Source organism: Aspergillus ambiguus (assembly GCF_047715705.1).
Source record: "Aspergillus ambiguus strain CBS 117.58 unplaced genomic scaffold BDV59scaffold_31, whole genome shotgun sequence".
Taxonomy (NCBI): domain Eukaryota; kingdom Fungi; phylum Ascomycota; class Eurotiomycetes; order Eurotiales; family Aspergillaceae; genus Aspergillus; species Aspergillus ambiguus.
The window spans coordinates 127,701-139,189 of record NW_027395544.1 but is presented as its reverse complement, the minus strand read 5'-3'; the positions used below and the strand labels follow the sequence as shown (position 1 = coordinate 139,189).

The 11,489-nt window shown below is 53.2% G+C and overlaps 6 protein-coding genes across 6 annotated transcripts; 3 read left to right on the top strand and 3 right to left on the bottom strand.

Moving 5' to 3' along the window:
• Positions 1 to 143: 143 nt before the first annotated feature.
• Positions 144 to 2,799, top strand: BDV59DRAFT_184195 (anoctamin family protein). Its single transcript, XM_073690644.1, has 5 exons — positions 144 to 355; positions 403 to 559; positions 626 to 914; positions 966 to 1,397; positions 1,454 to 2,799. Exons 1-5 carry the CDS (start codon positions 274 to 276, stop codon positions 2,714 to 2,716), a joined length of 2,223 nt encoding a protein of 740 aa, XP_073545324.1. The 5' UTR covers positions 144 to 273; the 3' UTR covers positions 2,717 to 2,799.
• Positions 2,800 to 3,137: 338 nt separating this feature from the next.
• Positions 3,138 to 4,110, bottom strand: BDV59DRAFT_204274 (sterol desaturase family protein; the record flags this gene model as incomplete). The annotated part of the gene is made up of 3 exons (XM_073694432.1): positions 3,138 to 3,196; positions 3,247 to 3,921; positions 3,972 to 4,110. The coding sequence occupies 3 exons, from the start codon at positions 4,108 to 4,110 to the stop codon at positions 3,138 to 3,140; spliced, it is 873 nt and encodes a 290-aa protein (XP_073545323.1).
• Positions 4,111 to 4,382: 272 nt separating this feature from the next.
• On the bottom strand, positions 4,383 to 4,980 carry BDV59DRAFT_204273 (uncharacterized protein; the record flags this gene model as incomplete). Its single annotated transcript, XM_073694431.1, has 2 exons — positions 4,383 to 4,812; positions 4,871 to 4,980. The coding sequence occupies 2 exons, from the start codon at positions 4,978 to 4,980 to the stop codon at positions 4,383 to 4,385; spliced, it is 540 nt and encodes a 179-aa protein (XP_073545322.1).
• Positions 4,981 to 5,876: 896 nt separating this feature from the next.
• Positions 5,877 to 7,245, top strand: BDV59DRAFT_204272 (N2227-like protein-domain-containing protein; the record flags this gene model as incomplete). Its single annotated transcript, XM_073694430.1, has 4 exons — positions 5,877 to 5,891; positions 5,942 to 6,187; positions 6,245 to 6,617; positions 6,671 to 7,245. 4 exons carry the CDS (start codon positions 5,877 to 5,879, stop codon positions 7,243 to 7,245), a joined length of 1,209 nt encoding a protein of 402 aa, XP_073545321.1.
• Positions 7,246 to 7,430: 185 nt separating this feature from the next.
• Positions 7,431 to 9,606, top strand: BDV59DRAFT_91320 (Zn(II)2Cys6 transcription factor). The gene is made up of 5 exons (XM_073697326.1): positions 7,431 to 7,663; positions 7,735 to 7,777; positions 7,836 to 7,956; positions 8,017 to 8,546; positions 8,616 to 9,606. Exons 1-5 carry the CDS (start codon positions 7,616 to 7,618, stop codon positions 9,521 to 9,523), a joined length of 1,650 nt encoding a protein of 549 aa, XP_073545320.1. The 5' UTR covers positions 7,431 to 7,615; the 3' UTR covers positions 9,524 to 9,606.
• Positions 9,592 to 11,346, bottom strand: BDV59DRAFT_91383 (uncharacterized protein). The gene is made up of 6 exons (XM_073697327.1): positions 10,952 to 11,346; positions 10,796 to 10,888; positions 10,534 to 10,731; positions 10,129 to 10,483; positions 10,020 to 10,082; positions 9,592 to 9,967 (listed from the first exon to the last, which is right to left on the bottom strand). Exons 1-6 carry the CDS (start codon positions 11,165 to 11,167, stop codon positions 9,660 to 9,662), a joined length of 1,233 nt encoding a protein of 410 aa, XP_073545319.1. The 5' UTR covers positions 11,168 to 11,346; the 3' UTR covers positions 9,592 to 9,659.
• Positions 11,347 to 11,489: the final 143 nt, after the last annotated feature.

Genomic DNA, 11,489 nt, shown 5'->3' with positions numbered 1-11,489 from the left:
GGTCGCGTATGGTAGTGCAAGAGAAACAGAGGGGAAGAGTGAGAGCCGGCAGTATCCGACCGCCCTGGGCGGTGAGCTAGGGCTGGTCCTGCCAATTAAGCTCGGCGGGTGACGTCGTCATCGGCGGATCGTCAACTGCTGCGGCTCCACGCGGTGTAGAAGACGCCGCTCCACCCCTTTTTTTCACTTTTCTTCTCCAAACCCCTCTCTGGAGAGACCTATCGCCGACTTGTTCTGGGGTTGAGATTGTGGTCTCTGTGTTGTTTCCCACCAATGGCGCCCGCTGAGCACCTGAAGTCCGTGGACCGCAATAACCATGTGGACTACGTCATCCGTTACACCTTTGGCGATACAGGTATGGCTGACCTGTACATCGATGGCAGGAAATCTGACCTTGTATAGATACAAAGCAAGCCATTAGCCAGCTCGAGCTGTTGCTCCGCCGGGTCCATGAAGTAGGCTTGCAGAGCGAGGTGAGAGAAGGCGATGAATCGTCTGTTTTGGTCTTCGTTCGGGCTTCTAGCACGAAGAGCCTGAAGCGTGCGGTCTACCAATCCCGGTAAGTTTGTCTATGGATTATCGCATACACTCGACGATGGTTCTATTTCTAATCTGTATCTTCTAGGATCCGCGACTGGTTGTATGGCGTCCGCAATACCGAACCCGAACCAGAGGCATCGGCAGAACCTCAGACCGAGTCCGAACGCCTACGAGTGATTTACCATATGATAACCGTTCCTCGTGAAGCCGGGGGTGCTGGGATTGTTCCTCGGTCTGGGGAATGGGAGAATGTTGTCTCCATCTTTCCGCTGCATGACCAGGAAACCAATAGCCAGTGTATAAGGGACTGGAGTCAGAAGACATTCTTGACTTCAGAAGATCTAGATCAAATTCGCAACTCCTTCGGAGAGAGTGTATGTGAGCTGTACAGGCCGTGAGAAGTGGGCGCGCTAACAGACTCTTAGGTGGGGTTCTATTTTGCCTTCTTGCAGTCGTATTTCAGATTCCTGCTTTTCCCCGCGGTCTTTGGGTTCTCTTGTTGGGTGTTGGTTGGCTCTTTTTCCACCATATATGCAGTCGTTAATGCTTTATGGAGTATTATCTTCATTGAGTATTGGAAGCGACAAGAGGAGGATCTGAGCTGCCGATGGCAGACGCGTGGAGTATCTTTCGTCCGTCACAAGCGGCGAGAATTCCAGCCGGAAATGGAGGTGCGAGACGAGGACACGGGCGAGATTAGAGGTGTCTTCCCGGTGTCAAAACGTATACAACGGCAGCTCCTACAAGTTCCGTTTACCGTGGTGGCGGTGATAGGTCTGGGCGCGATCATCGCTACCTGCTTCGCAATTGAGATCTTCATCTCCGAGATCTACAATGGGCCATTCAAGGGATATCTGGTAAGTCCTTACTCGTCATTTATACTCCGTGACTCTGGCCTAACTGGCCTGGCTAGGTCTTTATTCCCACCATCCTGCTTTCTGCGCTCATCCCGACGATGACGACAGTACTGGTATCCGTCGCAACCAGGCTTAATAACTATGAGAATTATGAGACGCAAGCCGCCTATGATGTGGCTCTGACACGGAAAATCTTCATTATCAACTTCATCACCTCTTATCTACCTATTATCCTTACGGCCTTCGTCTACCTTCCCTTCGCCAGGTACATCGTTCCCTACCTGGACGTCTTTTCATTGACCGTGCGGCCCTTCGTCAGCAAGGAACATGCAACAAAGGCTCGAACGAAATTCACTATCAACCCAGACCGTCTTCGCAAGCAAGTTATCTACTTCACGGTCACCGCCCAGGCGGTTAATTTTGCGCAGGAAACGATTGTCCCAATCCTCAAACAGCGCTTCGCCCAAAAGTACAAGGAATACCTGAGAAAGCGGAACAAACCGGTCCCCGGGGACGGCGAGGAGACTAAGCCGCGCGAGGCCCCGTTCAAAGATGACCCCAACGAAGCGAAATTCCTCGCCCGGGTGCGCAACGAAGCGGAGATGGATGACTACGACGTCACCGACGACCTTCGGGAGATGTGCATCCAGTTCGGGTATCTTGCGCTTTTCTCGCCCATATGGCCCCTGGTCCCGGTGTCTTTCTTGATCAATAACTGGGTGGAGCTGCGCTCGGATTTCTTTAAGATCTGTATGGAATGCAAGCGCCCCTGGCCACAGCGCGCCGAGACCATTGGACCCTGGCTGGATAGCCTGAGCTTCCTTTCCTGGGTTGGCAGCATAACCAGCTCCGCTCTCGTGTACATGTTCCGTGACACGCGGGCGGCGCCAAACGGCGAACCGTCCGCGATCCATGGCTGGGCTCTGTTGTTGACCATATTCTTCTCGGAGCACCTGTACCTCCTGGTTCGGTATGCCGTGCAAGCTTCCATGAGTAAGCTAGAGCCGCCAAATGTGCGGAAAGAGCGTACCGAACGTTATAACATGCGCAAGCGCTATCTAGAGTCCACTCTTCAGTCCCACAGCAGCGACGATGAATCGGAGGAACCAGCCGCACCTACCGAGGCCGACTCTGGGGTAGATCTCTCGCAGATTACACGGAAGACGTTGGAGGAGGATGCTCGTGAGTGGTCACGGCATGGAACGGATCCAGCAGAGAAGTTTTGGCAACGCCAGAAGGGATGGAGAGAGTCGGCACTTGTGGCTTCGTCAATTGTTCGCACATTGACGGCAAAATCGGAGTCGAAGAAGGAACAGTGAATGACTAGGGTCCTTATTATCGCGTTGAATGGGCTATGTCTTTGGATAATTGTATCGGTCACGTTGTTAATCGTCCTTTTTATTTTATTATGTTTATTATTATTATTATTATTTCCCCTCTTCCTTTTGATAGGTATATCCAACTAATAATAGTATGGGGATATGGGGGTGTTTTAGGCTTACTAGGTGAATCTAGGATTTCAGGATATACTGGTCAACAACGCTCCCCCCGTTGTAATGAAATTCGGTGCATATGTTAATGGCTGCACATCTGTCTCAACAGTCTCATACAACGCAAGCAATGCTTCCTGCAGGAATCTTCAGCTAGGACGGCAAGTTTTGCTTCATAAACTGGACTATTAACATGTGCGCAGTAATTTGTATCAGTCATAAGGTAGATTAAATATTGGGAAAAAACTAATTATCGCTTCTGTACCCCTTCCCTTCCGCCCTTAGGCCCAGCGACAGTCCCCATCAGCACTACAAAAAGTCAGCCAACTAGAAATAGCTCGAATAAATCAAAGTCTCACCATCCCAATGCTTAAAGGAGCTCGAGTAATTACCAACGAAATACCGGTGGTGATCGTCATGCCAGTCAGCGCCTCCCCAGAACGGGAAGATTCGCCTCAAACTCCAAGGGAAATCGTACCCTGAGTGCGCATCGATGGCTTGTATCTGACGAAGGGTCATCCACACCAGCACCGTGACTAGATGTACTTCACCAGTAACATATCCCAACACGAGAGGCGGCCCAATGGTCCCAAAGCCTAGCAGCAGAGTCTCCCAAGGGCTTGCGTATTCAGCGGTCAGGCCGAATGGGGCGGCGTACTGATGGTGGACACGATGGATTTTGCGGTACAGTGGCCCCCAGTGGAAGGCACGATGTAGCCAGTAGTGATATGTGTCTTCTACGAGGAAGAACATGATAATCTGCGCAGCGAGGGACTTCAAATGTGGAAAGGGGAGTCTGTATTGAAGGCCGCAAAGGTCCATCATTGGATGGAAGAGGACAATCAAGGGGAGCTCAACGATGAAATGAATAGCCAGAATGTATTTTACGCAGGTCCCCTGGTCTGATACTGACGGCGGTGGCTTATGGTTTTGGATTTTGTACCTGCGAAAGATGCTGGGGAAAGCATCTGCGATGATCCACGGGAGGCAACGGCCGAAGTATATGAGCTCGTGGGCAAGGAAAGCGACAATCCCTGGTGATATTAGACAAGATGTGCTAGAAGGTTTATTATGCACTACATACCTGTGGCTAGGGCATCGTTGTCCCAGTAGGCATAGTGGGCTTCCCAGAGATGTTCCACAGTGCGAATTTGGGGGAGCTGATGAGCAAAAGGGGTATACGAGGCCATAGGAACTGAATAGCTTGAATTGAACAGCTCCATGACGTAGAGGAAGTCTGGATATGTGTGGCACTTTTATTATTGAACATGATCTCAGTTATAAGGGGGAAAACGGGTGGCGAACGAAACGAGGGCCCGAGTGGTCTGATCGGACAGACCACCCCGGATACGCTCTCAATCATCTGATCCACCCAACCCTACTCCTTGGAACATCAGGAGTAAGTCGATTTGCAGTACGTAGTCTATTTCCAGCTGTTACTAAATCACGGTTGAACATATCTGCCGACCCCGAACACTCAGAGCAAGCCCGTCGTTCAAAGCTGGAACACGGCAACACCAAGAGCCAATCCAACAACAGCAGACAGCTCAACACCCATGATGCCAGCAGCACCCTCCTCGGCGTCTTCGGATCCCGTGGCTTCAGCCCCCTCGGCGGAGCTGGTGCCGCTTGCGCTAGCGCCTGTCTCAGCTGGACCGTCGCAGTGCCAGTGGTCACCGTGCGGTTCACAACCGACAGACTCGGTGGGAGATGGCATAGTCGGAGAGGCGGTGGAGTCTTCGTGATCTTCCTCATGGTCTTCATCAGAGGCTGTGGCAGTGGAGGTAGCGGTAGCGGCGGCAGACGCTGGGCCGTCACAGTGCCAGTGATCACCATGCGGCTCACAGCCCACAGACTGGGTAGGGCTGGGCACGGTAGGCGTGATAGATTCTGTAGCAGCCTCGGAGGCAGGTCCATCGCAGTGCCTTTATGTTCGGTTAGGTATAGAAAGTAATAGGCACACCAAAAGCTCCCTGCACATACCAGTGGTCTCCGTGAGGTTCGCAACCAACGGAAGCAGTGGGAGAAGGACCCGGGTCTTGAGCCAAGGCCGATGAGGCCAGAGCCATCAGAGCAAGAGCGGAGAATCTCATCGCGGCGTGGTTCTTGCTCGAATGTCTAGCTATGGGAATGGTATGTCGCGTGGGAAGACTGTGCACAGCCAGCAGGGTTTTATACCCGGCGACAAGGGCAATACATTGGACGAGGCTGCGATCATAATTTTGATTTTTGATTAGATGTGTTCTACCACGGCGGATTCTATCCTGCCAAGCAGACGGCAGAGGACTTGGCACCTCCAAGGTTCTCGAAATATCTAATGGTACCAGGCGAACGGATGCAGTAGAATTGGGATCCGAAGTCGAAAGGAGTCCCAGTTCGCTACATGATGCAGGTTAGATCATGTCGGCTCCGGGTCATTCCTCTCGGCCGCGGAGTCATAGGAGGACAAGAAACAATACATCCTCCTGCTATCAAGTTCCCTGGAATGTCTTCACAATGCCAAGTTCGGTTCAGCCCCATGCCAAGGTTGCTTGGGAACCTTGCGAGCTGGCCAAGACGCGAAACGGGGATTTGTTCATCTTCGGCGGAGCGTGCATCTTGCTTGGCATCGCATTAAGTTATTGGGGGTCTGCTTCGAAGGCTTTGCTTGATATTGCTGACTACGAGCAGTGAAAAGCTCACTGGCATTTCCTGATTACCACACGCAGGAATTATAGTAATGAAGGAACCATGCAGTTATTAATAAGGGTCTCAAATGTGGCTGGTTGATATCTTCGTCGTACTTGGCACGGACTTGGCCAAGATGGAAACATCGAGGACCTTGATGACAGTCAGATCAGCACTGGGTTGGAAGAAAAGTGTTCCTGCATCTGATGTTCATGTCGCATGTCACAGTGCCACTATGACAGCAATATTGGTGCGTTGGGTTCTCCTCTTGTTACTCTGCCTGACAGGGGCCAGTAGCTCTTTTTGGGATTTCTCTCAGCTTATGCCACAACTGGAGGTAAGGGGCTGCAACATAATGCGATATACTGTACTAACGGCATCAAATAGTCAATAACCAAAGTTTTTGTCGCAAACATCACGGTCATCGACACAGCAGAGTCTACTCGGCATGCGGAGGAGTATGCACGCCTCCAGGAACGGCTCCAACGCTCTAGTGGAACATGGGGCTCGTCGCATCCGCGGCAAAGGCTATTGACAGCATTGCACGGATATCAACGATATAAAGAGAAGAATTTAGCGGAAGTACAGCGATGGAGGAACCTGTACAGACAGATACCCAAGCGGCAGCGATCGGTATGTTTGTTCCCCGGCCTGATGGTAGTCAGAGTGTGTCTTGTCTCACAATACTAGATGGTGGAGTCAACCGTCCACTACACCCGGAAACTCAATACTGCCGAGCACCTCCTGGAGAGAAATGAGCGCCTAGCTCACGCGATTGTGGAGAACGGGATGCGCTTTTACAATGTCTCTCGGACAGAACTTGACGAGTTTATCCAGGAAAACGAACACGAAGGGCGCTCGACGGATCGCACTAGCGTGTCACAAGCGATGAAGCACTTTGTGCGCGACTGGTCGGACGAAGGTCATGATGAACGACAGGAAGCATTTCCGTGTGTCCTCAATGCATTATCAGGAATGTCGCGAAGCCAGGAAGACACGCTGCGGGTGTTGGTCCCAGGTGCCGGGATAGGAAGATTGGCGCATGACATTGCAGGCCTCGAAGGTGCGTGTGATTCTGTATTCTGGAACGATTGACTGACTTGAGTCTTTGCTCAGGGTTCGAGGTGACAATGAACGAGTGGTCGGCGTATATGAATCTGGCGTATCGATATGTGTCGAGTCTGTCCACCGCCAACAGCGTAGTCTTCCACCCCTACATCGACTGGTGGTCGCACCATGCCACGACAGCGGATCTTCAACGGTCGGTCTCATTCCCAGACGAGGTGGCAAACCCGCTCTCCGTTCTGTCAGTAGAAGGTGATTTCACCACTGTGTTTGCGGACGACACTGAGCAGTACGATGTAATCGTCACGTTGTTCTTCATCGACACAGCACGGAACCTCGTCTCCTACATAGAGACCATTCACCGTTTATTGAGACCCGGTGGGATCTGGATCAACCTGGGGCCGTTGCTGTACGGCAGTGCGCCCTTCCTGCAGCTGTCGCTGGATGAGGTGGTCACCCTCAGTGAGCACATTGGGTTTACATTTGAGCCAACAGAGCCCTCCTGTGGAGAGATCACCACGCAAGGCACCACAGTACGCGGCAAGGAAGTAGCATATGCGAAAAATGGCCGTGGTCTGAGCAAGAACGCGTACCAGGCGCAATTTTGGGCTGCCCGGCGACGATAATGAAGGCTAAGGAGGAATAACCGAGGATAAAGCAACGAGGGCAATGCAACCCCCCAATGCCGATCTGGAGTACCCCAGACTCCCCCGCATTCTAGGAATTTCCATTAGTTCATGACTGCTCGTGGATGACACCTTGCCAATTGCCGAAGAGAATCCATTAATAAGAGAAACCGGCGTACTTGAACCTATCATGGCTCAAATCGCCCACTCCAAGCCCCTAGCGCTATCAAGATCATCGGCCGTCGGATCGGATGCTGATAAGCATTAATTGCCGTCGCGTCGACCATGTCCTCCCTCCTGTTCTGACGTTTGTCGTAAAGCTGAGGAGCATGCGGGTTGACGTCCAATTTGGCTGTCCTATCCCTGCGCCATGAGTTCCAGTGTCGCCGGTCGAGTCTGCGCTCGCTGCGCTAAGATTGTAAGCTCTTTCGCCTCAAATCTTTTTAATAAACGGGATAAACCGGTGGAACATGGAGGCTGACTGGTCAGAAACAACGCTGTGATGGCGGATCCCCCTGTGCTCGCTGCTCTCGTACGTCCATCGTCTAGACCCATCACTATAAGGCATTGACTAAGGTTCGCCTCCACAGGCCTCGGACATATCTGTGAAGTCCAGCAACCAGGCAAAAAGGCCGATCTGCCCAAGTCGCTTGGTCACCGTCGGCCGCGAGCCTCCCGGTCGCGAGGAGGCTGTCTGTCATGTAAAGCAAGGTACATATCTTCTGCTCCACCGAGTTGATAGCAACAGTGGGACTAAACAGCAGCTTCTAGGAAGAAGAAATGCGACGAGATTCGCCCCCGCTGCAGTGATTGCCGCCGTTTGAATCTTCCGTGTCGGTGGAAATCGTCATCGCCATCTTCCCCAGGTTCTGCGGCGTCAGCACCGTCGCATACATGTACATCATCGCCCCTATCCGAAACCAGCAATAGCCTCACCCTCACATCCGTCACCGACCCGACAACGCCTTCCGATCAGACAGGCCTAGAGGATCCGATAGGAAGCTTATCCGCATGGCTTACCCCGGAGGCGATCGCTGCCCCCGTCGCATCGCCTGGTGGATCCTCTAATCCTTATCTGCACAATGAGGAGGACCGCTCGCTCTTCAACCACTACCTGCACATCGTGGCGCGGGCCCTGTCGCGGTCCGGCGATCCCGACAGCAACCCTTTCCTGGTTACCCTGCTGCCGATGGCTGCTGCGTCGGACACTATCACTAGTGTGATCCTGGGCCTCAGCGGTTGCCATTGGAAACGCGTCTACCCAACAATCTGGAACCGTGCCTTGACACGACAAGGGCGAGGTATGTAGCTGGACCACATGCAGCTAGCAGATAAGTTCTGCATAGAGCAACTGGACTGACATCACGCAGCACTAGCGCAGGTGAACCAACTCTTATCTCTGCCAAACCCAGAGGCTACGCTGGAAGCCTGCGCCACCGTCCTCCTGCTATGCCTAACTGAGCTGTTCGACGGCACCTCGCGGGTATGGAAATGGCACCTCAAAGCCGCCGGCGCCCTCCTTTCCTCCGTCGGAGTGGGTAGTCTTGAGGCTACCTCAGAGGGCCGCTTCTGTCTGCACCTATTCCACTATCTCGACTCCATGTCGACGATTTCCCGCTGCAAACCTCCACTGCTGCACGACGGTGACAGCCTGACCGACCTCACCGCGGGGAGCCCTCCCCCGCGGAGCCTTCCGACGGTCCCTGGCGATGCCATTTGCGGCATGGCGCCCGCCCTGCTTGATTTCCTGGGCATGGTGAACCTGCTCGCGGCGCACCGTAGCCGTCGCGTCGACGAGCTCTCCGAGATCGGGTTCCGCGCTGCTGCTGCGCACGTGCAGAGCCAAATCGATACCTGGCGCGCCGAGTACGAGAGCGGTTGTACCAGCGCGGTGCCGGACCGCGACGGGGACAAGGCTACCACAGCGTTTGAGTGGGCTATCCGTCTCCGTCTGCACCAGATCGTCAACGGGTACGACCCGTGCCACGCAGCTGTGGAAACTGCCATTACGACCATCTTGGCTGCCGTGCTGGCCATCCCGTACGGTAGCCCCGTTGAGGGGAGTCTCCTATTCCCGCTCGTTATTGCCGGCGCAAGCAGCACTAGTATGGAACGACGCATGATGGTGAAGGAGCGATTGATGGTGATGGAGAATACTCTGGGGTTCGGGCATATCCCACATGCACGCGAGTTGCTTGAGACTGTGTGGGCAGAGAGTACGGAGTGGAACTGGGCTCGCGTACGATATAGTCATTTCCCGGGGATGGTGTTCATCTAGGGATGCTTTCTCTCTATATGCGCTGTACATACACATGTCGAGTTGTATAACGACGATCACGATCCATGAATCAATACATTTTCATTTCGATCATAAATATACATGGCGAACTGCCAAAGAAACTGGGCCAATCGGTTTACATCTCGCTGATCAGCTCCTGCAGATGCTTCCGCATGTCATATCCACACACTTCCTCGATGGTCAGCTTCCCAGGCCGGTCTGCGGACGAACTCCATCCAATGCGCTCGCTGAGATCCTCGCGCGCCCGGAAGCTAGCCTCCTGCACGCGGGTTGCCCGGGGCTTGCGCAGCTTTTCATACAACGCAAGGCCTTCCGTCACGCTATACTGCTCGCGGAATGTGCGGTTGAAGATGTATCCAAGGGCACCGGCATCCTCGAACGCCATGCAGGATCCTTGGGATTGGTCGGGCATCATAGGATGAGCTAATTGTATCATTAGGCGAGTTCAGGATTAATCAAAGCAAAATTTACTCACCGGCGTCACCAAGAAGGCACACCTTGCCCTTCGCCCAGTACGGGTACGGCTTATGCCGATACACTACACTTGTCAGCACAACGTCTAGAAAATAAGCCGGGGTACATACAGCGCCACATCTTGATATCCTCCGCGTTCAACATGAGCTTCTTCATGCGCGGGTCCAATCCGGGGAAGGTATCGACAAGTTGCTGCGGGGTGGCGGAAATATTCCATCCGTCTCCACGCAAGTCGTTGTATTCGGCAGGATAGAAGCAGTAGCAACTGACAACCTCGCCATTGCTGCAGGGAGACATGACTATCTTGTCGATACCAAATCCACCCCAGTACTCGATTGCTTCATTATCAATGTAATCCTCCAGACCAAGCTCCCGCAGCTTGGGGGCGCCGATGATGCAGCGGTAACAACACGACGTTGACATTTTGAAGTCGGGGGTGATCCCCATGAAGCCACGAGAGAGCGACTGTTCCAAAGTTAGCTTCAGGCGTCGAAAGAGAAACATCTCTGACATACGCGAATTCCATCTGCCGCAACGATCAGATCGGCCGTCGCAGACGTGCCATTCTCGAACTGAATGACTCCCGCTTCGGCGTCCAGACCGGTGGCCTTGTGGTTGACCTTCAGGGTGCACTTGGGACCCTCGCCGGGCTCCTCGAAGGCAGATTTAAGGAGTTCTTTGTGGATGTCGATGCGGTGGAAGTTATTGTAGTCCTATTCTCTGCAGTCAGCGTCGGCTGGATTACCGAGTTAGTATAGAGAATTAGAGCTTACTGACCGTTCCGAACTTGGATTTGTAGTCGCCTAGACCGTATTCGCTTTGCACCTGGCCAGAGGACCAGTCGTGCATAATCAGCTTCTTTAGAATGACCTATTTATTCCGATTAATGCGGGCTTCCTCAATAGTACGCACACCACCAATGCCAGGGCATACCGGTTTCGCAGCCTTCACGTCCACGCCCCATTGTTCCAGAAACCGCGAGCCGTTGGATGCAGCGCTCAGAGAGGCGCCCACCTCCCCGGCAAAATCGTAACGCTCATAGACGGTGACCTGATGACCTTGACGACGGAGAGCGACTGCGGCAGACAGGCCACCCAGACCGGCACCAATGATGGCGATGTTAAGGGGGGAGTCGGTGCGAGAGGGCATGATGAGGGAGTCTGGGGAGAATGTGGATGGTAGGATCAACGTCTGTGAGTCTCCGACTTAATTATATACCTGAACGCCATTTCGAGGTCATTTCAACAAAAATCTCATAATGGCTGCCCGCGATTCATTTCCCCTCCCCCGATAAGGATGGAGACAATCGATGCGACGGCTATCTATGCGACGGCCGCATTTTCTCCACCCATATCAGCGGCGCCGCCCCCAGCTAATCCGGGGAACCAAAAAGAGGAGAATGCCGTCCTAGTGACACGCTAAGGATGCCTAAATTCTTGGAACGAGCGATAGACAGCAAGCCGTCTATCTA